The sequence below is a fragment of the Nipponia nippon genome, unplaced genomic scaffold (assembly GCF_047370975.1).
Source record: "Nipponia nippon isolate SJK-2023a ecotype South Korea unplaced genomic scaffold, ASM4737097v1 scaffold_8, whole genome shotgun sequence".
Taxonomy (NCBI): Eukaryota; Metazoa; Chordata; class Aves; order Pelecaniformes; family Threskiornithidae; genus Nipponia; species Nipponia nippon.
In genome coordinates this window covers 19,210,465-19,235,397 of record NW_028262402.1, presented here as the reverse complement: position 1 = coordinate 19,235,397, position 24,933 = coordinate 19,210,465, and the positions used below count along the sequence as shown (strand labels likewise).

Sequence of the window (24,933 nt, the reverse complement as noted above, 5' to 3'; positions counted from 1 at the left end):
TTCAGAAGAATCATAGCGCAAAAATTCAAGCACTGGATATATGAAGTGATTTGTTTATGGGGTTCCTGCCTGTAACAGAGTACGCTATTAGATGCAATCAAATTCTTAACTAACAGAAGACTATGAATAACAGCTCATTGCTAGGAAAGTACCATTTTGCATAGTTAGCACTTTTTTTTTGGCGCCCAATTTTTTTTTCCAGCTACCATTTCTTTAAGATATTATACTGGCAACCCTGAACACTGAGGTGACCCACGAATTGAGAGAAGAGGAATAATAGAACAGTTCAATTTCTACACACCATTCATAAAAAACATAGGTCACTGCCTCTCACTGCCACAATAACAACGTATAATCCTTTTCACAAGCTTTTTGATTTATCATTTAGAAGGAGCTTATTTTCAGTTAAAATTCTTTGCTAGTCAATAAAGTTAATTACTGTCAGAACTATAATAACTTTTAAACATGTCAGAGGGGAAAAAAACAAACAAGAAGAATTCAGCATTAACTAAGGGATTCTAACTTAAATTTGTTGTGAGACAATCTACTTAAGCAGTTTCCCATTTCTGCAAGAATTTTTAGGGAGGGCCTTCAGCTCAAAAATAAACTGCAAGTATTTTAAAAATAAAAGCACTGATGAATGTTTTTGAGCCAGACTGCAGACTCCTTTGCTCAGAAATGAACAGAATATAGATGTTCCTTTGAGAGTTTATTTTAAACATTCCAAAACATTTATCAAAACTGGAAATGCAAGATCAAGATGAATTAAAAAGGGAATTTAAGCATTTCAAGTGTGAAGAAATGAAGCATGAATTATGAGCATATGTCACTATGCCTTAAAAATAATGTGATGTTACTTATGGAAATGTCTTACTCTTTATGTTTTTTCTTCTTGGTTTCACTGGATGAGTCATCTGCAGAATCTTCACTACTTGATGAGTCCTGCAGGTGAAGAAAAAAAAAACCCAATTCATTATCACAAAAAGAATGAACTACTTCTAACATTAAAAAGATAAATCAGCTCCCACTTTCAAATGGAGGCATATTATTCATGTTTTACCCTCTTCATCCCCCGCAGTGTAGCTGTTAATACAGAATGAGATAAGGACTGCTACTGTTTTTGTATTTATCCATCTATGAATACCTTGTGCCAGCACAGGTCTGGAGAACATCACAAAAAACCCCTGTCTTAGAAAATAACCATTGTGCCTACATAAAAACAGTCATGGTTTAAGCTGCCCCAAGATGATGATTCCATCAAAATCCTAACAAAATCTCCTACCCTCAGGAGCTTTCTCACCTTCCATATTCTTTCACATGTAAAAAACAGTTTAAGAAAATTGAGAATAGCATGTTTCTTCTTTCTCTAAGAAAAAACAAGAACCCTCTTAAAATTAGATTTTCCTAAAACCAATCTCAGCAAGATTAAGTTTAGATTTAGATGAAGTTTTATCCTGAAAAACATCTTTCAGAAAGAAAGTACTTAACAACACCTGTAAATTTATGTTTTGACGACAGGTGATTAAGTTCTGTGTTTAACAATGAGCTGCTAAACCAGACAAAAACAGAAATCCAACCAAATGAGTGCGACTACACTGCATAGTTTTTGTCATGAAGGAGCAAGTCTGCTTTATAAATAAATTCTATTTCACAGTCACTAGGGTCCTTAAAAGATGTTCCTACTACACAGAGTCAACATTTCTTTAGCCTATGATTTAGGTTTTAAAATAGCTAGAACACAGGTGTCACTCTTAAAATACAAGAATTCTTATGTAGTAACCATTACAAAATTTGCAAAAATGTAGTATTCTACTCTGTACAGAATTTTTGAAAACCACAGCAGCTACCTTCATACAGAAATAAGTTGAAAAAAATCTTTTAGCATTTTTAACTGTCTTTACAAAACTCCAGAAGCCAAAAGTACAACGCAAGTCAGTACTGTGTGGCTTGAAAATTTCATTCATACGTCACAAAATATCTACCTAAAAATACCATAATCGAGGTACGTAATCGAGGCTGCTATAATTCTGGCACAACTCACTTGAAAACAAGTAACTAGAGATATTTTTACTTTTCTTTATAAAAATGTCAGTTATTCTAATGTTACTTTTTTAGACTAAAACCAGACTTTTATGCACACCTAGAGACTATAACTTGGCTCTATGTGATTTTATTCTAACATATGAGACAATGAGACAGGCATGTTTACATTTTAAAAATCTAGATTATGTTATTCACCTCTTCTGAACCACTGTCTGATGAAGCTGCCTTTTGTTGTTGCTGTTGCTTCTTGAGCACTGCTGATCTTTGCACAGCAAGTATACTTGGACTAGACTTCCAAAACTAAACAGGAATGGAGATGCAAGAGTCAATTAAACATACTGAAAGTCTCCAGTTTACCACATATTTACTTTTCCTGAGGAGCATAACTATTAAGACTGATCTTAAATTTTATCAATTAAAAAAATTCACTACAAAACACTGCATATACTAATAACATCAGGTAGCTTTTTAAGGTAGTTAAGATTCCTGCAGAAGAGAATGTTATATAATAATTGCCAGGACAATTTCTACAGCATGTTTAACAACAATAGTTGTGTAGGTATTGTTAAGGTAAAACATTTATAAAGTACATTTTCAAACCGACCCAGACAAATCCTTTCAGACCACTTAGCTGGTATGTTTTTGTTTCATACAGTAATACTGAAGTACATAAGTGAAAAATGTAACAGAGAATCCTTAACAGTCTTCAATTCTTGTGGTAACTAACTACCTATCATTTATATGGTCTACCACGCCAATTAAGTCCACATTACACAAGAGAGCACAGGTAATTTTGGCCCACTGGATTTAAGAGATTTCTAAACCCCACTTTTTCCTGAAAGCCAACTGTATGTAAGCTTGAAATTTTTATACAATCATTTATTGATAGAAAGAAACTAAGCATTAAAGAAACAATGTACAAAAATAGAATTTCAGAAATAATTACATTACTTGTGCCTTTGTCTTCTGTAAGTTCCAGTAAATTAGCACGTGCTTCTGCATGATGAAATTTAGGTAAGCATTTAACTCAAAATACTTATAAATGTGAGAATTTTAGAAGTGTCAGTTCAAGTATTTATCCATGAGAAACTTAGCCCAATGCTTAAGACAGCTAAGCACATGCATTCACTAACACAACCAAGTTAAAATCTAATTAAAACCATTTCATTACCTCTTTTTATTTTTTTTAAATGAAAACTGCTCTTGAAACTAAACGGCACAGAATGATTTTTTTAATAATTTTTCCCCCCACAAAGGGTTCATTTATATGTTTTGTTTACCTCAGATCCATCAACTTTTGGTGGTTTAGCTTGAATTTGCTTCTTCTCTCTAGATGTGTCAGACTCTGATTCTGACTGAGAGCCTGACTCTGAACCAGAGTCAGAGTCACTGCTGCCTGACTGGCTGCTGCTTCCGTCACTACTGCTTCCAGAGCTTGAACCAGATCCAGAACCTGATGGTGACCTGGAATCGTCATCTGATCGGCTGCAATGAGAAGTTAGTAGGATATTACACAATTGCCAAGGTAACAGGATTAAAAGAAAAAAGTTGCCTTAGCTTCACCTATAAATCAATTGTTAAGTTAGACCAGAAAAATGGGTAGCACACAAGTGGATGCAGTTGATGAAATAAGTTAAGATGAATAAAGTTAAAATAAACAAGAAACGAAAATTCAGAGTTTAATCAGATACCCTTTATGAAGCCTAAAAAACGCAAGATAAAGCAAGAACATTCAAATTAACATCGAGGAGTCAAGCAAAGGAAATAAAAGTAGTAGATATGTTTCTTACCCATGCAAACTGGGTCCACCCCCACCAAAATCCTTGTTTAGCTTCATCAAATCACATATATACATACACATCTCTTACCAGTTAAGTCTACTCCACAAAGACCTGTCCAACTAAAATACAGAAGACCGTTTTCAATCTTTATAGATCAGCAGTACTCCGCAAAAAAAAAAAATTTAGACACACATATCTCTCTCTCTCTCAAAAAAAAAAAAAGCTATGCAGACTGTGTTTTTCTGTTAAAACAGCAGTAAAATTCTCTCTGAATTTTTCACTGATGGTATGACTTGTGCCAAGGCACTTTCCTTCGCATGCACTTGAGCTGCCAGATTATTCCACCTGTATATTCATTTTACACCAGATTTAACATACTTAGAAAGCACATTATTTGCAGATGAATACTTATTTTAGGACCATTTAAACTTAGAAACATTTCGTTTTCTACAACAACTTCAGGAAGTAGCTGAGTTAAAACTTTAATAAGATTCCTCACTAGGTTAATACTCCCATATTTCAAAGACATGATAAGAAAAAAATATTGGAATCACACCACCACAGACCAAAATAATATAAAATTATTTTTATTAACACAGTGAACATGAAGCCAGGATTGAAAAAGATAAAACCAAAAGCTGGTATCAAAACCTTGCCAATCTCTGCCAGCACAGTCAATTTGGCTGACAGTCAGCTGGGGAGGTGAGGGGGGTGGGAAGAAGGCAGATTGATCATCCTCTGCCCTAGAACATACTTAATTGACAACATTTATGGACCATATGATGGGGATCAGGGGGGCAAAGTTCCTCCCACTGTAAGTGAAGATCAGGTTTGCAACCACCTGAGGAACCTGAACATACAGAAGTCTACGGGTCCCAGTGAGATGCATCCCAGAGTTCTGAGGGAACTGGCTGATGTAGTTGCCAAGCAACTCTCCATGATATTTGAAAAGTCATGGCAGTCAGGTGAAGTCCCCAGTGACTGGAAAAGGGGAAACATTGCACCCATTTTAAAAAGAGTAAAAAGGAGGACCCTGGGAACTACTGACGTGTCAGCCTCACCTCTGTGCCTGGGAAGATCATGGAACAGATCCTCCTAGAAGCTATGCTAAGGCACAGGGAGGTGATTCGAGACAGCCAGCACACCTACACCAAGGGCAAATCCTGCCTGACCAACCTAGTGGCCTTCTATGATGGAGTGACTGCATCAGTGGACAAGGGAAGAGCTACAGATGTCATCTGTCTGGACTTCTGTAAGGCCTTTGACATGGTCCCCCACAACATCCTTCTCTCTAAATTGGAAGGATATGGATTTGATGGCTGGACTCTTCGGTGGATGAGGAATTAATTGGCTGGATGGTCGCATCCAGAGGGTAGTGGTCAATGGCTCGAGGTCCAGATGTAAATCTGTGACAAGTCATCTCCCTCAGGGGTCCATACTGGGGCCAGTGCTGTTCAATATCTTCATCAATGACAGACAGCGGGATTGAGTGCACCCTCAACAAGTTTGCAGATGACACCAACCTGAGCAGTGCACTTGACACGCCTGAGGGAAGGGATGCCATCCAGAGGGACCTGGACAAGCTTGAGAAATGGGCCTGTGTGAACCTCATGAGGTTTAACAAGGCCAAGTGCAAGGTCCTGCACCTGGGTCGGGGCAATCGCCAGTATCAATACCGGCTGGGGGATGAAGGGATTGAGAGCAGCCCTGCCAAGAAGGACTTGGGTGTACTGATAGATGAAAAGCTGGACATGAGCCGGCAATGTGTTCTCACAGCCCAGAAAGCCAACCATATCCTGGGCTGCATCCAAAGAAATGTGGCCAGCAGGTTGGGGAAGGTGATTCTGCCCCTCTACTCTGCTCTGGTGAGACCCCACCTGGAGTACTGCGTCCAGCTCTGGGGTCCTCAGCACAGGAAGGACATGGACCTTTTGGAGCAATTCCAGAGGAGGGTCACAAAAATGATCAGAGGGACACCTCTGCTATGAGGAAAGGCTGAAAGAGCTGGGGTTGTTCAGCCTGGAACAGTGAAAGCTGGTGGGAAGACCTTATTGCAGCCTTTCAGTACTTAAAGGGGGCCTATGAGAAAGACAGGGACAGACTTTTTAGCAAGGCCTGCTGCAACAAGACAAGGGGTAATGGTTTTAAACTGAAGGAGGGTAGATTTAGACTGAATGCAAGGAAAAGCTTTCTCACAATGAGGGTGGTGAAACACTGGAACGGTTTGCCCAGAGAGGTGGTAGATGCCCCATGCTTGGAAACATTCAAGGACAGGCTGGATGGGGCTCTGAGCAACCTGATCTAGTTGAACATATCCCTGCCCACTGCAGGGCGGATGGACTAGATGACCTTTAAAGGTCCCTTCCATCCCAAAGCTTTCTATGATTTTAAAAATCACAAAACAATGCAAAAATCACTCCTCTTTCTGCTTTTACTAACACCAACAAAAATGTACCAGTAAAGAAGAAATGAAGCTATTCATAAACAGACTCACGTAGACTGCACCTCAATCAGCCATCTGCATCTGTCCACTTTGAAACAGAAAGACACAGACCATGGTGGAGCTTCCTTGTTCTGAAAGGAGAGATATAGAGAAACACCCTGCTGCTGGGTTTCTTTGCACATGCCAAGACGAAACCTGGGAAGCAAGAAGTTTGCTCCCAAACTTCCTACTTCTGTCATCAAAGGCTTACTGCAGGCCAAATAAAGCAGGGCAGCCGCTACAGAATATGACCAGAGTTTAAACTGTTTACCAGAAATTAACAGCACTCCTTGACAACCTTACAAAGAGATTTTAATTGTAATAGTCGTCTTGTACACAAATGTTACCTTGCCTTTAATGCTGGGTAAATCAGACCATTATAAAATAACAGCCTTTCTCAGCATAGCAAAGTGCCATGAGTAAATGTCAGGGGGGCTGTGGAAGTCAATACTAACTGTAAACGAAGAGAAATAGAAGAAAATTCAGCATGGAGAAACCTTGAGACACAAGTAAATACCAACTAGACAAGTCCCAGTGACAAAAAGCCACTAAAAATGCCTAAATCCTACATAACCTTGGAGGAGGGGAAGGCAATCAAAATACTTCCATGCAGGACAAAGATTGCTCAAAGAGGGCAATAATAATGTGGATTACCAAATCTAAAAAAAAAAAAAAAAAAAAGGAAAACACTAAGCCATAAGGATGGTAAGTTAGCTTTCCATACAGCAGTAAAATATTTCATACACACTAATATAGTGCTAAGCATAGGTTCAACTGCACCATAGAGCCAGAGGCAACCAAAACAAGGTACCTCTTGTCTAGGACAGCATGGAGAAACTGACACTGGAATAAGCCATCTTGGTCAAACAAATTGCCAACATTATGAGAAACATGTAAACCAGCTACAAGAGAGAATGGTGGAGAAACCGGGGAGAGGCAGAAAGGAAAAAAAAAAAAAAAATACAGCTTACTTAGATAAGTAAGCAAAAATCAAGTCAACCAGATTCAGAGTTGATGGGAAATTTTAAGCGGTTTGATGTTAGTCAACACAGGAATTTAGTGGTAAGTTCAAAAACAAAGGCACTGAGATAGGAAAAAAAAAAAAAAAGTCTAGTAGATAGTGCTAGTTGCTCTGCGGTTGGATGCAAAAACCCCAACTAATTCCAAATCTTTTTCTTTATGAAGAGATCAGCTAGCTATCACCTAAGGTCTCTGTTAAGTAATACCAACCTGTCAACAAATATGGATCATACAATAGTCAATATTCAGACAAAACACAGACTCCTTATCTTGCCAACTAGCTCTCAACAAAGCTAGGAGTCTGGGAATGAATTCCCATTAGGCTTATGAGCAGGACCAGCAAAGTAAGAACTATTTGATAAACCCTACTTCTCTCAATAAATTGGCCTGATTTGGACAAAAGCAGACTAATACGATCCAACTGCATATCAACAGTAACATCTGACAAGAGTAAAAATGTTAAAGTCAATATTCAACCAACTTTACTATAAATGCAAGACTACAAAACAAACCTGCAGGTAGAAGAGATGTGTAGAGAAAGAAAAGAAACTACAAGAAACAAGAAGAAAGAAAAATTTAAAGGATTTGAACCAACAGTAACAGTGATGGGGAACCTGAGGCAAAACACACATCATACAGTAAGAGCTACAGGTTAAGTGCTCAATTTCAGCATAAAAAATATTTTCAAATAAAGAGATAAAATTGGTATTTTTCTTTTTATCACTTAAGTCACTGCAGTCAAAGATCCAAAAGAGAACATGTTTATGCCAAGATCAAAATACCACACACTTCTGGGTGCAGACTGTGTCCTTGCTTTTCCTGTACAAAACAAACAAACAAACAAAGGTGTGGTCTAACACTTCTAATGATAATCTTCTGTCACAACATCTAACACTAATATATCATCATTTCAAACTATGATACTGATTTTTTATTTAAAAAACCAAAACAACTTACTACTAATTCCAAGCCATTTTACACTAACACAGGTGTTATGAGAAGGCTGAAGAACAAGGAACTTAGTTCAGTCATTCCCTCTATCAAAGTCACTGCCTCTGCTCTCACAGAAATTTCTTCTTAGATGGGGGGGGTTGGGGGGGGCGGGGGCAGGGAGAGGAGACAAAAAAAAAAAAAAAGGAAAACTCATTCTCTAACCAAACTATCTGGAAATACAAAAAGGTTTTCTTTTATTTCCTTGCATCAACACTACAAAAAAAAAAACCTCTATTGCTTAACAGGACTAGCTACCTGTTCAAACAGAAACTGCATGGAAATTTTCAGCCTAAGACTTACTTCTTAATTATGTCTAAAGCTAAGTATTTACAAGGCGGACAGAAAGAAAGAATAGACTTAATTACTAACTGGGGTTTTTCTTGGTTTTATTAATCTCTCATGGGAAACAGTTTTAGACCAGCATCAGACCAACTTGCCAGACTACCAATCAACTTCTGATATAAAGAAGCGCTTTATTTGTTTTTTAAATAATACTTGTAAGAAAGCAGCAGCAATAAAGTAAAAACATAGACCTATCTAACTTTTTCTAAAAATCCAGAAAGCCACCAAAATATGCAGAGACCTGCTTGGAACAAAGGAAGAAGTGTTACATAAAGAGGAGAATAAAGAACTACCTTTCCCCTTACAACAAATGAAAAAGTAAAATGTTTCTGTGGCATTTTCTAGCCTTGTCTCTTAAGCAGCGTCCATAATGAAAAAAATGGGATACTGAAAATGTAGTCTTACTGAAAAACTACTGTAGCAGTAGTTGTCAGTTTCAACTTCTATTCAGCATAGATACTAGCAGTTTGCTACACATCAATTCAACATCCAGAGACCAACCTTTTCTAGCACTTTGCCTCTGCAGATGTAAAATCACTTGGACATTACATGTACTTGGCTTTTTATTTTTGTTTCACACGTAGTGCTGACCAAAATTTAACAATGAGACATTGCTTCTCATTATCACATGAGCAAGACCCAGAGTCACCCTGCCTAAGGACTTAACTGAGAAACATTGCTGAGAAAGACAATCCACAGTTCTGCTAACTGAGGTGAGGAATGCCAGGATTTAACTAAAGGCTTTACCATCCTCTAAAAAGCCAATCTTTTAGCTGTAGTATTTGCCCTAAGGTGTTCATGAAAGAGATTCTCTCCTAGACTCACCAGAGTTCATTGTCAAGACAAAACTATTGGCACACCAAGGCTCCAGGAGGTGTGTGAGACAACTCGCAGGGGTATGTGAAGAAAATATTGGAACTTCTATTTAGATTTATTTTTAATCTAAAACAAAACAAAAAAACCCACAAAAACAAAACTTCAACAAACCAACAACCCAGCAAAAAACCGCCACCAAACCAAAAAAACCCCACAAATTCTGCTTTACAAACACTTAATATATGGATTGACACTAGCAATCCTACTCAGTCTGTATGTTTGAGGGTGCTGTGTCACATATGGTAGGTTCTCAGGAAAGCATGTGCTCCACAATGCGGAGGGGCGACAGTGGCACAATCACTCCTTCATTAACTTTTTATGCACAGTGACATACTGCAGTTTGCCTCTGCCTGGTTAGGTGGATTTATGGATTATATCACTTAGTTTCAACCAAACTAACCCCCACAAAATGCAGAACGGGTTTAAAAAGATTCCTGCAAAGAAACAGTGGACTGAAGATAACACTAATACTGTGAGCGCCAGCGAACAACAAGAAAATGGCAGAGCTGACACTTCTACTCCTAGTAGAAGCTCTTCATCAGCCACGTTACGAGGTAAAAAACAATGACAATCTCATCACATCTGACAAGAAGTTGGACCAAAAAAATTGGAATTATCAAGACTATTTGAAATACATATTTACTTCCACTATCATTAACAATTAACCTTGCCCTGAGTGTATACTGTGCCTTGAGATATTAGCTAACAATAGTATGAAGCCATCCCTATCAGCAAGACATCTGAAAACTAACCATGCAGAACACAAAGACAAATCTATTTCTTCCAGCAATGTTTCAAGTCACGCAATACTCAATTCTGTACTTATGCTGTAAAAATGGCTAAAATAATGCCTAGAAAACAATAGTGACAAACTAAAGTGCATTTCTTTGCAACACTATTGAAAGACGCATAGAAAACATTGGTGAAGATTTGAATAAACAAGTATAAGAACAAATCATGCACTGTAGGAGGTTTGCTCTATGGTTGGATGAAAGCACAGATGTTTCTAACATGTCCCAACTTAGGGTATTTGCTAGATTCTGTTTCCATGACGAAATACACAAAGAACTACTTTTTTGTGAGCCACTAAAGGAAAGATGTACCAGGGAAGGTACGTTCTCAACAGTAAAGGACATCTTTAATTAAAAAGAAAAAAAAAAAAAAAAAGAAGTTTTATGGAAAATCTGTGCATGTGTAACCACTGATGGAGTAGCTGCTTTGACTGGAACAAACAACAGATTCTGGTAAGGGTGACAGCGATAGCACCACACATGAAATTCATCCAGTGCATCAACAATAGCCAAGCTATTGCAGCAAAGAATCTGGAGCCAGAAGTGTACAAAATGTTAAAGGATATCATCAATATGGTTAGTTTTATGAAAACAAGACTGTTTACTTGTAAAATTTTTACAATACTTTGTAATGAGATGGGGAGTGATCATAAAAATATTTTGTACGAAGAGAGGTTCACTGCTTAAAAGCATTGTTGACCTTGAAGATTAGTTTTTGGTGGGGTCTGGGGGTTTTGTTTGTTTGTTTAAAAAAAAAAAAAAAAAAAGAAAGGACAAGTGTTCCAAGTTTGCTGACCCCTTTTCTGTGAAAACAAGTGGTCACCAGTAGTATGCTACCTAGCAGATACTTTTGAAAAAATAAACACACTTAGTGTATCCCTTCCAGGTGAAGCTGACATTTTAACAATGACAAAGCAACTGCTTTTCAAAAGAAACACATGATATGGAGTGAGCATTCTGAAAACAGATGATTGGAAAGGTTTTCATCATTACCGGATTTTATTGCCAAAACCAATGTGTGTCACCTATAAAAGTTATCATGTCTGTACACTTAAAAAGATGGAGACAGAAATTTCTAACCTGTTAAAAATCTTCAAAAAAGTTTCAGTGGGTTTGAACCCATTTGTTAAAAACATAAAACTGCAATCCCTTCTGATTAATTTGCAAAAACTGATTGATACTAGGGCAGATGGAAATTTACTAGCCAAATTTCAAGAAAAAACATTGCAAAATAGTGAATACGATTGAAAAAATTAGTATCATGATTTAGTAAGCGCAGTCAACAGTGCACTTCTTCCATTTGGATCCAAGTATCTTTGTGAGGTATCTTTTTCAGCTATGCCTGCCATTAAAACCAAACACCAACATAAACTTAACTTAGAACCATACCTTCAAACCACTGTATCACAAAGTGTTAAACCAAGATTTTAATAAATAAGAATATTCATAATAATTTTTTAGTGAGTGTAAAAAGGGTTGTTTTTGCCATTAACAAAGTAAAATATATTCAAATATTATTTAATCTTTATCTCATCCTTTTAAAATTTCTATTTCTTGTGTATGTTTTATAATGTAAGTATTAGACAGCAGTACATGTTTATAATTTATAAATTAACATATATACACTGGAGGTGTGTCCTCAAATATTTTTTTAATGACAGGAGCGCGCTAACAAAAATTTTGGAGACCACTGCACTAAGGGATAAAAAAAACATAATGGAGAGAAACCTTCCCTTCTCCCTAACCCAGACACAGTAAGCAAGCCTTGGCTATTAAAAATGAACATAAATCTGTAATCCCTTTCACAGGATTACCCTCTTCCACATGAGCAGTAATACAGATTAAATCCTAGTATGCTAGATGCTAACTCTGAGAGTAAAGATGGAATTATTTAAGAAAAGGTACACATATTTACACACACAAATCCATTCAAGAAGAAAATTTACATCTGTCATCTCCTCATAGTAAAGGGGAAACCCAGGAACAACAAATTTAAGTTTCCCTTTAACTGCTCCTACCTTTGCTCTTAGTTTCAGCAATTTTCACACAATTTGAACAATGGTACAAGCAGTAGTATGAGCTACTACACTTTGAAAACACTTTTAGTCCTCACCAATACATTCACCTGTTCGTGATGGTTCTACAAGAATAACTTTTTCTGACATTGGTATAGCTGCCCTCTCCAATCTCTCCTGTGGTGTCAGTACTATCCACAGAGGGAACAGATTCAGCTTTTTAAAAACAGCCTCTGTTTTCATAAACATTCTAAAGGGCCGATGAAGAAGTGGAACAAACAACCAGGAGTAAACAGGCAGTATTTCTTAAGACTACTGTCCTGAAACTGAAGTATAAAACAGTGCAATTCAATACAAAATTTAGAAAAAACTAAATAGATTTCAAATGAAAAGCGTTTTCTGGTAGTTTCTCAACGTTCCATGTGGCATCATGACATACTGCAAGTCATTTTTCCAAGAGCTTAAACTGTTATGAGGTGTAGTACCTTCTCCCTTTTCCCACAGAGCATGGCATTGCTGATGTGACTGAGAAAAAGGGCAACAGCATGCAGAACAACTATTACACTGCAATGTCTCCCAGCATCTCTGGAAATTTAGACAGCTTGTTTATCACTTTTTAAAACGTGTTTAAGTTTTTGAAGTTCATAGGAAAAGACATACAGGATACGGAAGTTTCATACAGATTTCTAGTAGCTCAGATGACATTTTCTCAATTTGCTGAAATGGATACCCTAACAGCCAGCTATAACAAGGCAAAAACAATCATTATCAGCTTGAGAGAGGTCGACAAGCTTTTCAGAGCTTGGAGACAAGTAATCTCTTATTTTAACAACTTGTATCAGCAGAATTTCAGAAATGGTTTAATCTTCCTTGAAGGAAGGGAGATACAATCTAAGAAGACGACATGTATATTTTCTATAAACAATCAATGGAAGCTACCATTGCAAACCAAATGATAAGCGAGAGCATTTCACACTGTACTAAAATTTGACTTTTAAAATAGCTGCTGCATTAAAAAAACAGACAAGAAAACCCTGTCTGATAGCAAGACAGTTTACTTGCATTAAAGAAACAGAAGATAAACTCTGTAATAAAGATGTTAAAACATAAATTCAGGGAGACAATAGCTGTGAGGTAGTCATAACACCCTTGGTCACTTTCTTTTCCACCTTTGCCTATGGGGTTCTTTAATTTTCCCTGCATTTTTTGAGGCATAGTCTATAAGCAATTCCTTCTCTAGCTAAAGAGCTTTAGGTATTACCTGATGTAGTCTAGCTAGGGTCTGTAATTTGACTAACTTTTCTTGCAATGAGTAATGCCCATTAGTGCAAAGTAACACCACTGACCTCCACAAAATTAATCACCTGAACTGGCACTACTAATCACTGAGATTCTGGTATCGTATCTCTAGGGGTAGGATGCAAGGAATATTAAATATTCCCTCAACCAAGGACTGGAATACTGTCACAATTGCTTGTCACCTGCTGTGTAATGCCATTATACAGATATTTATGGAGCAATACAAAATTGCTCAGGAACAGCAATTCTGGTCCCCTGCTCTTCAGAGTTCCCCTTACAGAAAAGGAGACACAAAGTGCTTTATTTCTTGCCATTTTCTTTTCCTGTATAGGCCAGGGTCGTTGCCTTTGCTTAAGATGCTTTTACTGAAAACAGTTCAGCAAAAGGCAAAAGTGGACACCATACCCACCATGCTGTGGATGCTTGAGGTAGGGTAAGAGAGGTGGTTTGGGTACAAGTTAACCAGCCTTTTGCCTGTGCATCTGTATCTTCTTTTCTCCTTCTTCCAAAAAACTCTGATTAAAGCTGGAAAGTAAGAGAAAATCTCCACTACTTGCAAGCAGCTAGCATAAATTACGACCTTCCTGTCTTTCCCTCATCCTTTCCAAACATAGTCAAGATAGTCTCTCTGCAGGACAACCCAGAGTTGGAGCCTACCTTCATTCAACTCTTCTCGTAGAAAAGTCATAATACCTTAAACATAATCAGAGAAACAAGTCAGCATATAAGACTTCATTGTCAGTTAACTATTCACCTGTGTTTGTCAAATTTACTCTATTCCACCATGTCACATTATATCTTCCCTTGCCTCTGGTCTTGTACTGCTGACCTCTTCTAACCAACTCTGTTTTGTAGTCTAACTTGCCTTTTTCCTTCTTCACTGATGAATGGGCTTCCAAGAAACCAAATGCCAACAGAAATTATAAACATTACCAAGTCTAGAACAGGAAGTATAGATAGAAATAACAGGGTGAAGCAAGTTAAGCTTCAGAATAGAGGTGTTGTTAATATAATGTATACAGAAATATAATATTTGCTAACATTAACTGTTGAAGACCATTTGTGCTCTTTTAGGCACTTAACTCCGTTGCTCAAAATGGAATTCCTGCTTTTCTAAGTCCCTCTTCTAAGCACGTCTCACATAGGCCTTCTTCCCTCCTGCAGCTCCAAGCAAGTTATATACATTGCTTATTTAAAAAAAAGCATCAGTAAAATGAAAAGAGCATTACATGTTTAAAAGTGTTCCGGAATAAGAAACCTTACACTACATTCACTGTACTTTGTTCAACTGAAAAAGAACCACCCCAAAACTAAACAAAGTCAGCAATACACAAGACTGTACAAAACACTGAAGCACCATAAGACTATGTAAATAGAAACAAACATGATGGATAAAGCAATAATGATGATCTCTTCAGTACTGTTGGAGTGAGACTATTTCTCTACCATGCAAACAAACCACAGCAGTGATGACAAAGTTAGCTGTCAATAATAAGTTGCAGTAGCACACATGCAACAGTATGTACTAAAAACGAGTAGCATGTTCTCAGGATGGCATTTCTACATGAAAAAGTATAGTTTCATGCATGCTGACAAACTGAGGTGAAGTCTATGAAGAGCACCTTCCAGGATATGTAGTCAAGAAACCTCTCTCACCTCTAGGCCTTGAGTCAAGTAGTTGCATTTGTACAGCAGCACATGTCAAATCTGATTTGGTATGAAGTTTGACACACTGAGGTAATTTGTCCATTCTTTTTTATAAACACTGTCTCCAGATACCCCCTACATATTCAAGAGGAATTTATGCTTGAATGCCGTATTTATTAACAAACCACTTTGCAAGAAAAACAACATAGCTTAATGAAAGTACCAAAGGAGATAATTTTTCACATTTGTTTTTACCTGTTGATTTTTCAACCCCCCTAATAAATACCTATGCAATGAAACTGGAGAATGCTTTGGGGACATGACAGGCTTAAAGAGACAGATCACTGAAACAGACTAAACACAAGTATCCTGTCACAGAGTCATTAGTTCTTTTCAATAGTCTTAAGTTTAGCTTCACTAGCTCACCCGTTCAAACAAGGTGCCCCTGACAGGATCACACAATGAGGTACAAAGCCTGCTAATTTACACAAGGCACTCGGAAGCGAAATCCTAAAATAGAAAACTATACAAGTCACATTGTAAAAGAACTGATTGAGCTTTTAGACTCCTGTGTAAGGTCTAGATTAATAACGGATCTAAGAGTGGATAATTTATCACCACAGATTTCAAGTGCATTCATCAGGTTAAGCTACCTTAAGAACCTTCTGTTTTAAGAACGGCATGAAACAGTACCAATTTGAGCAAAATAAAGTCCAACACTAAAAAAAAAAAAAAATTACTTTCTGCAGAGACTTTGAAAAGCATCTGAGATGACAGTGGACTGTCTGTTTTCTGGGTTTTGTTTTGTTTTTAAAATAAACCAGAAGTTGAAGGAAGGCAAGCATTTGAATATGAAGAGCCCATTTAAAATGTGTAGAAGTAATTGACACTAAATGCCAAACTCTTAAAATTCCAAGTTCATAACTAAGTTTCTTTATGCAAATGCTGTGTGTTTTTTTAAGATTTCTTTAAAAATAAAACTATTTAATTTGATTTAGACGCATAAGGAAGATTTATCTTATTTGTCACCACCACTAAAAAGCAGAGGGAACAAAGAGCATAAAGTTCAGGCTACCAAGTGTTATTTCCTGTCCTCAGCTATTACAAAGTATGAACTCAATTGCGTTTCCCTGATATGGGCTAACAACTCAAATACATGCATTATATTTCCAGACCTGCAGACCATTATCTACTGCCACTACTATTAAGTTTCCCCAAAGCAAAGGTATCAAAACTACACTGATCATCTACCAACTTTCATGACCCTATGAACCACACTTGCAAGTCCTTATTTGAGAGTCACAAGTCACACATCTTAAGAGCGCAAAGAAGATCCAGGAATCCTTCACAGGCAGGAGGTATCAGCGATTTCCCAGGGGTCTACTACTCTGTTTTGCAATGTGACCATCCTTTAACATGCAGCTGGTTCCAGGGCCAACACAATGATGTCTTTACCAAAAGTTCATTGTATATCACCAGCAAAAAATAAATGGAATTTAATAAAAAAACCCCCACACTTGAGGGGCCGTATCTGGATAGATCCAGTGTATACACTGCCTGAATCACAAAACTCCACTCTGTCTTGAGGAATGCGAAAAGCTCGTGTCAGCTAAAATTTTGAAACTTTCAGAATGGTGGAATTGCATCTAAAATATGTGGAAAAAGTATTTGCCAGCCAGTTTGGATAGACAAAGACTAGGACCTGGATAAACTCAGCAGGAGTCCCAAAGCCAAACTAGAGACCACATGCACAACGAAAGCTGTATCGTGAACTAATAATTTCTTCTTTTAGTTGGAAAGGTTTCTAGACAAAAAACACTTGGGTTTTGATACATATTCAATCTGAACTCTTTCAAAAAGAAACAAAAAGATGCCTTTAACTTGAATCAGGACACCTTATCATGCTTTAGTATGCTTAATTCTGTAAGAGATCATTCCTGACAAAATAACAACTTACTAACCAACGAGAAGATTACTGCTAACAAAAGTGAAGAGCTTGCTTTATTCACTAGCCGTTCCTAGTAAGTTATACCAACAGTCTGCTTTACCATTCAGGTACTTTTGTTGAGTTGAGAATTCCTGTGCACTAACATATAAGTATGTATCTACATATGTATAGTTTTATGTATATGCTCTCTCTTGCTATATACACACATTTTTTTTAATATTATCTATTAAATTTCTACCAAAAAGAAGCCAGCACATGGGAGTAATTCTGCAAATATGCTTGGGGAATCTCTTTTTTAACTCCCACTTAGATTTCTTGAAAGTGAGAACCTAAAGTCATGGCTTTCAATTCATCTTTTTACCTCCTACAGAAGGTATGAATTTATATAGTAAATTGAAGCCTGCTGACAAAGTCTTTAGTCTTAACTATCTTCTGTGGTCCACAGACTATTCAACCCACAAAGCAAATTAAACCCACTGAAATTACTGTTTTCTATTAACATCAGCTTTCAAGTGTGTAAAGAATGGCAAAAGTCTTTGGTGTAAGCAGCTGCTTACTGCAAAAATGGGAGTACAATACATTCCAGCCACCTACTTTCCAGTTAAGCTGCACTGAGCACATCCCTTTTTACCTACAGAGAAGGAAGGTTTGCTCAAGTCCTCTGTACCTTGCTCCGCAGGAAACATAGGAAGAGCAAAGAGATGGGAAATCAGATTGTTATTCAATTAGCACCAGTGTTTCAATTCTGTAGTCCCTGTTCTACCTGGAGCTTGTCTTGCAGTTCAGGTATAACTGCCCTTCCTTGCTGATTAAGCTTTCTTAATACTATCTAACTAGACTGTATTTACTCATATTCAAGTTTGCAACAGAATGCTTTCAAGAACACTATGCAAAGATGCTTTGCTTAAGAGTCAGCTTTTTAGAGTATTGCTGTAAAGTTTGTGTCCCCACTCGCTTGCTGTCCAGATGAACAATATCTGTGATATTTTACCTTGAGCTACTTAAAAGTACTCCAGAGTAGCGATTCAAGTAAAGAAGCTGGAGAGTACACTCCACCTTAATTATCACACAGAAATCAGAACATCAAGTAACAATATTAGGTAATAGTGTTTATGCTAGTCTACAATTTCCATTATGCTTGGTTCTAGTACCGATTTATAGCTTCATAGGTTGCTGAAACAGACAAAGAAAGTCCAAACAGTGCAGCCGGTTATTCAACCGTGAAAATACAAGAGATGCACTTTTCCACCTGTAGGAAAATAGAACTTCAGGCTCAACACCTGCAGCAAGGGAAAGTTTTCAGCTCATCTACCAGACAGATAAATAGATGCAATGCTGGAAAGGAGTGCAGGAGCATGGCGAATTGTCTATTTCTTTCACACACTTCAGAAATAATTCACCTTCACAGCCAGTCACAGGGAGTAAAGGACAGCTACAATTCCTTACACAACACTGACCATTGCATAAAATTGAAGGTTTATGATCAGTCCCTTCTCCAGCCCTGCTCCTGCTGAGAATACTACAGGTTTTCCACAACTTTTGCAAGTCACAGCATTTCCATAGAACAATACAACGCAGTATCCATGAGGCCTGTGTACTTTTGTAAATCCAGCCCTGATCCACTGCTTAACTTTCTACAGTAATGATGGCGGCTCCCCTGCATCAGGCTATATTTAATTGTTATCAAGACTGTCACTCCAGAATGACAGCCATGGAAGTTTACACCAGACAAACAGAAGTGAATGGCTTTACTGCACTTATAAAGTGTCGAATTTGTAAAGTGACATGAATTTTCAAAGATTTGTTGTAGTTATCACCAATGCCACTTGCATAGATTATCACGGTATTCGCCTTTGTCTCTTCTTTACTTGAGAGTTTGATCTTCTTTGCAATTTATTCCCAGCAGCAATTCTCAATTGCTTTCTTCACTTGTTCCACTTCCCTCCTGAGCATTCTGAATGGAATGGGACCACTAGAAGCTTAGTAAATATATTTTGTTACTGGTCTCTACTTCCATTCTGCAGAATTCACATTTCCAGATTTGAAGGCTAAATACAGCAACACTTCCCAAATTACAGTTAGCTATCTGTCTACAGTTGTGGCTTGCTAAGGCAACTCTCCCCCGAGTAAAAACCATCTAGAGTTCTGGAAACTTACAAATAAGAAGGAAAAAAAGAAGACTAAACAGCAGGGGCAAGTCATATAAAGATATTCCCTAAGTGTCACACTCCCTTTGCAGTAATTATTTTAATAATGGAACCAGACTGAAAAGTGTTCCATCATTTAAAATTGAAAGCTTTCATCTTTCATTTACAAAAACAGTTTCCTGATAATGTATAGGAAACATGAAAATGAGCTTTCCAAGACCTGCCTGTGAATTAAGCTATGAGGTTAACGATTGATACAAGCCTAGGAAAAATGTTTCTGGCATTTAAAACATTTTTAAAACTTTAAGGTGTGCTCAGTAGGACATTTAAGATGAAGAACAAAGTCTCGCTTCACAGGTAAGTATCAAGTTTTGAGTACGATGCACCCTCCTGATACTTACTTTTAATGAAGTCGCTGGGAACTTTATTATGCTTAGCTGGTTTAGTCTTACAAATTGCTACAGCTTTTAAATAATGCTGATATACTTTTAAATATATTTTGATATATTTTTATAGGCAATCACAGTTCGATACAAAGTATTTTTCTGACATAATCTTTAGCAAGGTGGGCTGTTTCAAGTAGTAAGAAAGTTCACACACAAAATAATCAGGCCTGTCCCTGGTAAATTCAGGTTTGTTGGAGGTCTTACAGTTCAGAAGACTAGCCTTGCTCACACCATCGTATTTGTTCATGTTTCTCTTGTCACCTGACAAACTTTTTTTTTTTTTAAAGTAACCAGGAATATTTTGTCCCTCACTAGAAGGAACCCCAAATTTATTTGCTAACTAGAACAGCATCAACTTTATTGGAAGCAGAAGTCTTCAAGAATGAGTATGTATTAGAGCTTAAAAATTATTTACAAGATTCGAAGTTTACTGTCTTTCTAGGACATTCCTTTCTATAACAGGAAGCTTGACATAAAAATACACAAAAGTTATTAAAGTTTCTTTAGTTTTATTGTTCACAGATTTGCTTGTGATTTGCACCTAGTGTCACCTAAACACTTCCCTCTTCCCCTTCTTCCCACTCCATCATACACTGTGCTACATGCAAGCTTAATAACCAGCACGTTGCTGACTGATCAGCTGGCAATTATATTCTTGCATTTCTTCACTTGAGGCAATAATTTAGATCTCTCTCTACCCAACTGGAAGTTTCCAAAAAGTCCAACAGAATGGAGTTTTCGTTATGACTCTCTGACTGACAGAATCAGCTAACTGTTTCAACAGGCTGTGATCAGAAAGAGGGGCGGAAACAGAGACAGATGCGTGGACTAACAGCACAGTCACAACCACGTCTTAGAAGAGAAGTCTAAAACCACTTTTTATTTGCAAGTTCACTTTGACTTCTTAAACCTTCAGCATTCATCATATTTCCAGTTTTAGAAATCTAAACTTTCTAGCACAACAGGGACTTCTTGAACTTAGCATTCTTCTAGAAAATGACCTTAATTCCACCCCTACAAATTGGTTGTCATCCTGCATGGATGCAGGGAAGTTCCAATCAGGCTCCTCCAAACATGTGAACACTCCGCACATGCTAGAAGACTAGCATTTAGCATTAGAGGACTGATTCTTCTTTTTATTAAAAAAAAAAAAAAAACCACACTGGAAAACTGTACTTTCACTTCAGAAAACAAATACAAAGTTAACACTTTAAGTTATACTGCTCTGACAGCTCTAAAGAGGGAAGAATCATGAAGTACTCTGTATCAAAACCTAAAATGAACAGCTCACTGCTCCACCTTTAGAGATAGTCTTGTTAGGGTTTTAGACAATACATACTATGCATGTGTGCCTTGCACTTTATAGACAGTGGCTTTATTTTAACATTCTAATCCAATGTTTCGGCCATTATTTTTTTCCTCAAATACTATTCTGTTGGATGCTGACATGGTTTTAATACTATTTAAGCTTTATTATGTAAGGTGTATACAAGATCATTACAATTCTTAACTGAAGCAATGTAAATGTAACAAGCAGATTAAGCACCTGTAAGAAAGTACATCCAGTCCTCCTAACCATGGTCTGCTTGCTAACCAGGAAGCTTTGACATCAAGTTCAAATACAAACCAGTTTTAATAAACAAAATATAGGAGAATACATAACCAAGAATAACTGAAATGAGCAAGTGCTTACCTTGATTCTCCACTACTGTTTCTTACACTTTCTTCATCACTGTGCCCATTCATTGTAAATATTAAGAAGTTTAAAAGATAAATAAAAGCCCACTCAGGTTACAAGGTGGATATCAAGAATCCACTTCTTGGTACTCTGTACGTTTTCCAGGTAATATGTTTGCTCTAGTGTTCTCTGCTGGTATTCAAGATTTCTCCCAAAATACCTAAAATAGTAAAGAAAAACATTGACACAATTTGAAAATATGTTTGCAACTAAAAAGATACCAAAAATAACTTGTTTTTTCACTAACACTGAAAGGGAGCATTATGTTTGATATCATGTTTTTAACTGAAAAATAGCTTTTTGTGTGTTACCTGTTCATAGTTGATCATTTTATCACCATTTTCTTATGTGGAAAAAAAAATTAAAATCTTTCCTCACGTCTCTGAAAACCAGAAAAAATCCTTCTCAAGAGAAGAACAGGTCTTTTTATTCGTTACACTTAAAAAAACTGAAAGAACTAAATGAAATACACAAATGCATGAAAGGAAAGACCTGCCTAGGTTTTTGCTTGACTGCAGTTGGATCCCAGCATACAGGCCATTACGCTTCTTTATGCAACTTTTCATTGATGGTGCTATAAAGATGGCAATTTCTACTGAGCCACTAGCTGCAGAATAAGAAATGTTATGGAAATTACATTCTCTTTAGCATTGCAGGATGAGAAGAACAGTTTACTTCATATCTGCACTATACCCCATGGCTTAACTTTTGCCATAGTACTGACTTCAGGACAAAGTAGATCTAAATTTTAAAGAACAACTCCCTACCCGAACACATAAGTAAAAAGCATAGATGTTAATATTCTACTAAGATCTTCTTAGTAAAATGTATTTCATGCACAAAACGTAATGGAAGCATAATGCTTACATCCAGTCGTGGGTAGAGACAGGAAGATAAAGACTGTCCCGTTTAAAACAACTGCGTCAACTAAATCAAACCACAGATGGAATGATCATTATTTCACATACAAGAGCATTTTAAAATCAGATCACTGCTGTACCCGATGCAGCTAGAGAAAGTTTAGGCTCACGGTAAATGGACTGCAAGCATAAACTCACTGATAATCAGATAAAGAGCAGCGCCTCTCACAGGTTTAGTGGTGTGAAAGCGATTAGGGGCTCGCCTGCCCCGAGGTGCTCTCCTCTAATATGCAACAGCCCAACCCAAGGCTCATCGGGGGGGGGGCGGAAGCCTCGCTCCGGGGTGGGAAATGTCCTGCGCTCAGGCACCACCTCAGACACTCGGGCCACTCCGGCCTGCAAACAAAGGCGATGAGGGAGGGGAAAGTGATAGGAAGGAGCCCTGCAACCCCGGAGGGGCCACGAAGCGAGGTCGGGGACCCCGCGGCGGCGGAGGCGAGCCGGCCGCTGCTGCCCGGCAAGGCCGCGCTCTGCGCCGCCCGGCAGCGGGCTCCCAGCCGCCTACCCTCCCCGCGCAGACAAATAGCCCCTCGCCTCCGGGCCCGGCACCCTTTGGACGCCGGGAAACACCTTGAGCAGCGGCGAAACTTGCTCCCTGCCGCCCGCTTCCTGCTCCGCGGCGATCCTCCCCCGAGCCCTGGCCGCCTGCACCGCGCTCCCGCGGCCTCCCACGGCCGCTCTCCCTCTGCCCGCCCCCAGGGCGCTCCCGCGGGAGCCCAGGCCAGGGCCGCCTCCCGCCCCCTGAGACGGCCCTCCGCTAGCGGCGCGGCCTGCACAGGCGCCGCTCCCAGCCAAGGCTCCCTGGCAGCGTCTCCAAGGCCGCCGCTGTCCTCCATGCTCGTTTCCCCCGGCGCCCCCCATGGCCAGAGGAGAGCCACGGCCGCTTTCCTGCCTCCCGGAGGGCTCGATACTGGCTCCCCCCGCAGGAGCCAGCGAGAGCGGCACAAGCCGCTGCCCGCCTCGGCCCTTGTAGCTCCCTCCCCCCGCGGAAAACAGCGAGAGCCCGAGAATCCAGCCCTGCGCCAGGCATCCAGCCCCCCACAGCCGAGAGCGGGCCCCGAGCCCCATCTCCTCAGCACCGCCCGCCCCGCCCCCCCTTCCATCTTCGGAAGCCGCACAACTCCCGGCCGGCGAAAGGGAGAGGAGCCATGTCGGGCCTCTGCCTACCTGCGTGCGCCCGGCCCGGCCTTCCCAGGGCCGCCCCGGACTGCGCTACGCCCCACGAGGAGGCTCGTGCCGCAGCCCAGGGTCGGGGGCTGTTCCCGCGGCCGCGGCGGGGCCTGGGCCGCCGCTCCTCCCGCTGGCCGCCGGTTCCTCGCAGCCCCGCGCGGTGGGCTCGCCCGCCACCCTCACCGGCTCGAACAATGGGGCCCCGAACTGGGCAGGGAGAACCAGGGTGGGCGCTGCGCCGCTCTGCTCCGCCACCGCTTCTTAAGTCCTCCCGACCGCCGCCATCACGCTGCTGCTCCGCTCAGCCTCCCCCTCCCTCGGTCGGATGGAAACCCCGGGCGTGATGTCAGCCCTGCGCCCTGGGACCGAGCGGCAGGAGGAGGAGGAGCTACGGCCGGGGGCGACGGGCAGCGCTGCCGGGTCGCTCAGAGCGGGGTGGCGGAGGCAGGATGGGCCGCTCGCCGCGCCGGGGGCTGGCGGGAGCGCCCGCCCGCCGCACGGGAGGAGCGCGGGGGCCGGAGCGGCTGCAGCTCCCATCCCCGTGTGAAGAAGGCGCGGGGCGTGGCCCGGTCCGGAGGGGCGCCATGACCCGAGCGGCGCGGCTGCCAGCCGGGCGCGCACCGCCCGTGACCGTTCCGCGCAGCGTGGGTTTTTGTGTTCGCTCTGGGGTTTTCGGTGTAAAATCACAGCCCGGCGACAAACACGACCGCATTTCTTAGTCTACGCAGTTACAAGTGGTACCGGGGCGTATTTAGGAAGGGTTGACGCGCTGCTGCTGGGAGGACGCTTGTGTCCATGAGGACTGTCCCCTCGCTGGGGGTTGGTCTTCCTCTTCCCGTTCCAGAACCTAACGCCCTCTCCTTTGAAAGTGACTAACATGAGCCGTTTGTTAAACGCGTCTCACGTTCGTTATCAGGAAAAAAAAAAAAAAAGCAAAAAAAACCAAACCCCAAAAAACCCCCACAAGAAAAAAGTCATGTAAGTTGTGTGTCCAAATGTTCCCAGAGTGGCAAAGGAAAGCAGTGGCAGTTGAGTGAAAAAGTGTGTTGTAAACAACGCAACACCATAGCCAAACACTGTTGGAAAGAGGAAGCAACTTACCTGGCTTCTCCCTTTCGGAGGCACACGTACGCAGTTACTCTGAAGGATTGTGGGGTCATTACTGACTGATACCTTGCACCAGACCTTTGGACATTTGTTTGTTTAGCACCCTGCAAGAGTGAAAGAGGCCAAGATCAGCATAAAAACACAGTTTGCTCATCAATGAAGGGAAGC

General features: G+C 39.9%; 1 protein-coding gene across 7 annotated transcripts in view; it reads right to left on the bottom strand.

Moving 5' to 3' along the window:
- Nucleotides 1-24,133, bottom strand: part of CHD1 (chromodomain helicase DNA binding protein 1) — a 58,968-nt gene extending 34,835 nt beyond the window's left edge. For 2 of the 7 annotated variants that reach the window (XM_087741595.1, XM_087741600.1), the window contains exons 1-5: nt 23,656-24,131; nt 21,524-21,728; nt 3,324-3,528; nt 2,239-2,343; nt 875-942 (exon numbers count right to left, since the gene is read on the bottom strand). In XM_087741595.1, the coding sequence (XP_087597721.1) occupies nt 875-942; nt 2,239-2,343; nt 3,324-3,528; nt 21,524-21,576 (431 nt within the window). In that variant the 5' untranslated portion in view covers nt 21,577-21,728; nt 23,656-24,131. Of the gene's footprint in view, nt 1-874; nt 943-2,238; nt 2,344-3,323; nt 3,529-21,523; nt 21,729-22,626; nt 22,825-23,058; nt 23,417-23,655 lie in introns of those variants that run through there. The other 5 variants (XM_087741596.1, XM_087741598.1, XM_087741601.1 and 2 more) reach the window with 5 other exon arrangements.
- Between the last annotated feature and the right edge of the window lie 800 nt (nt 24,134-24,933).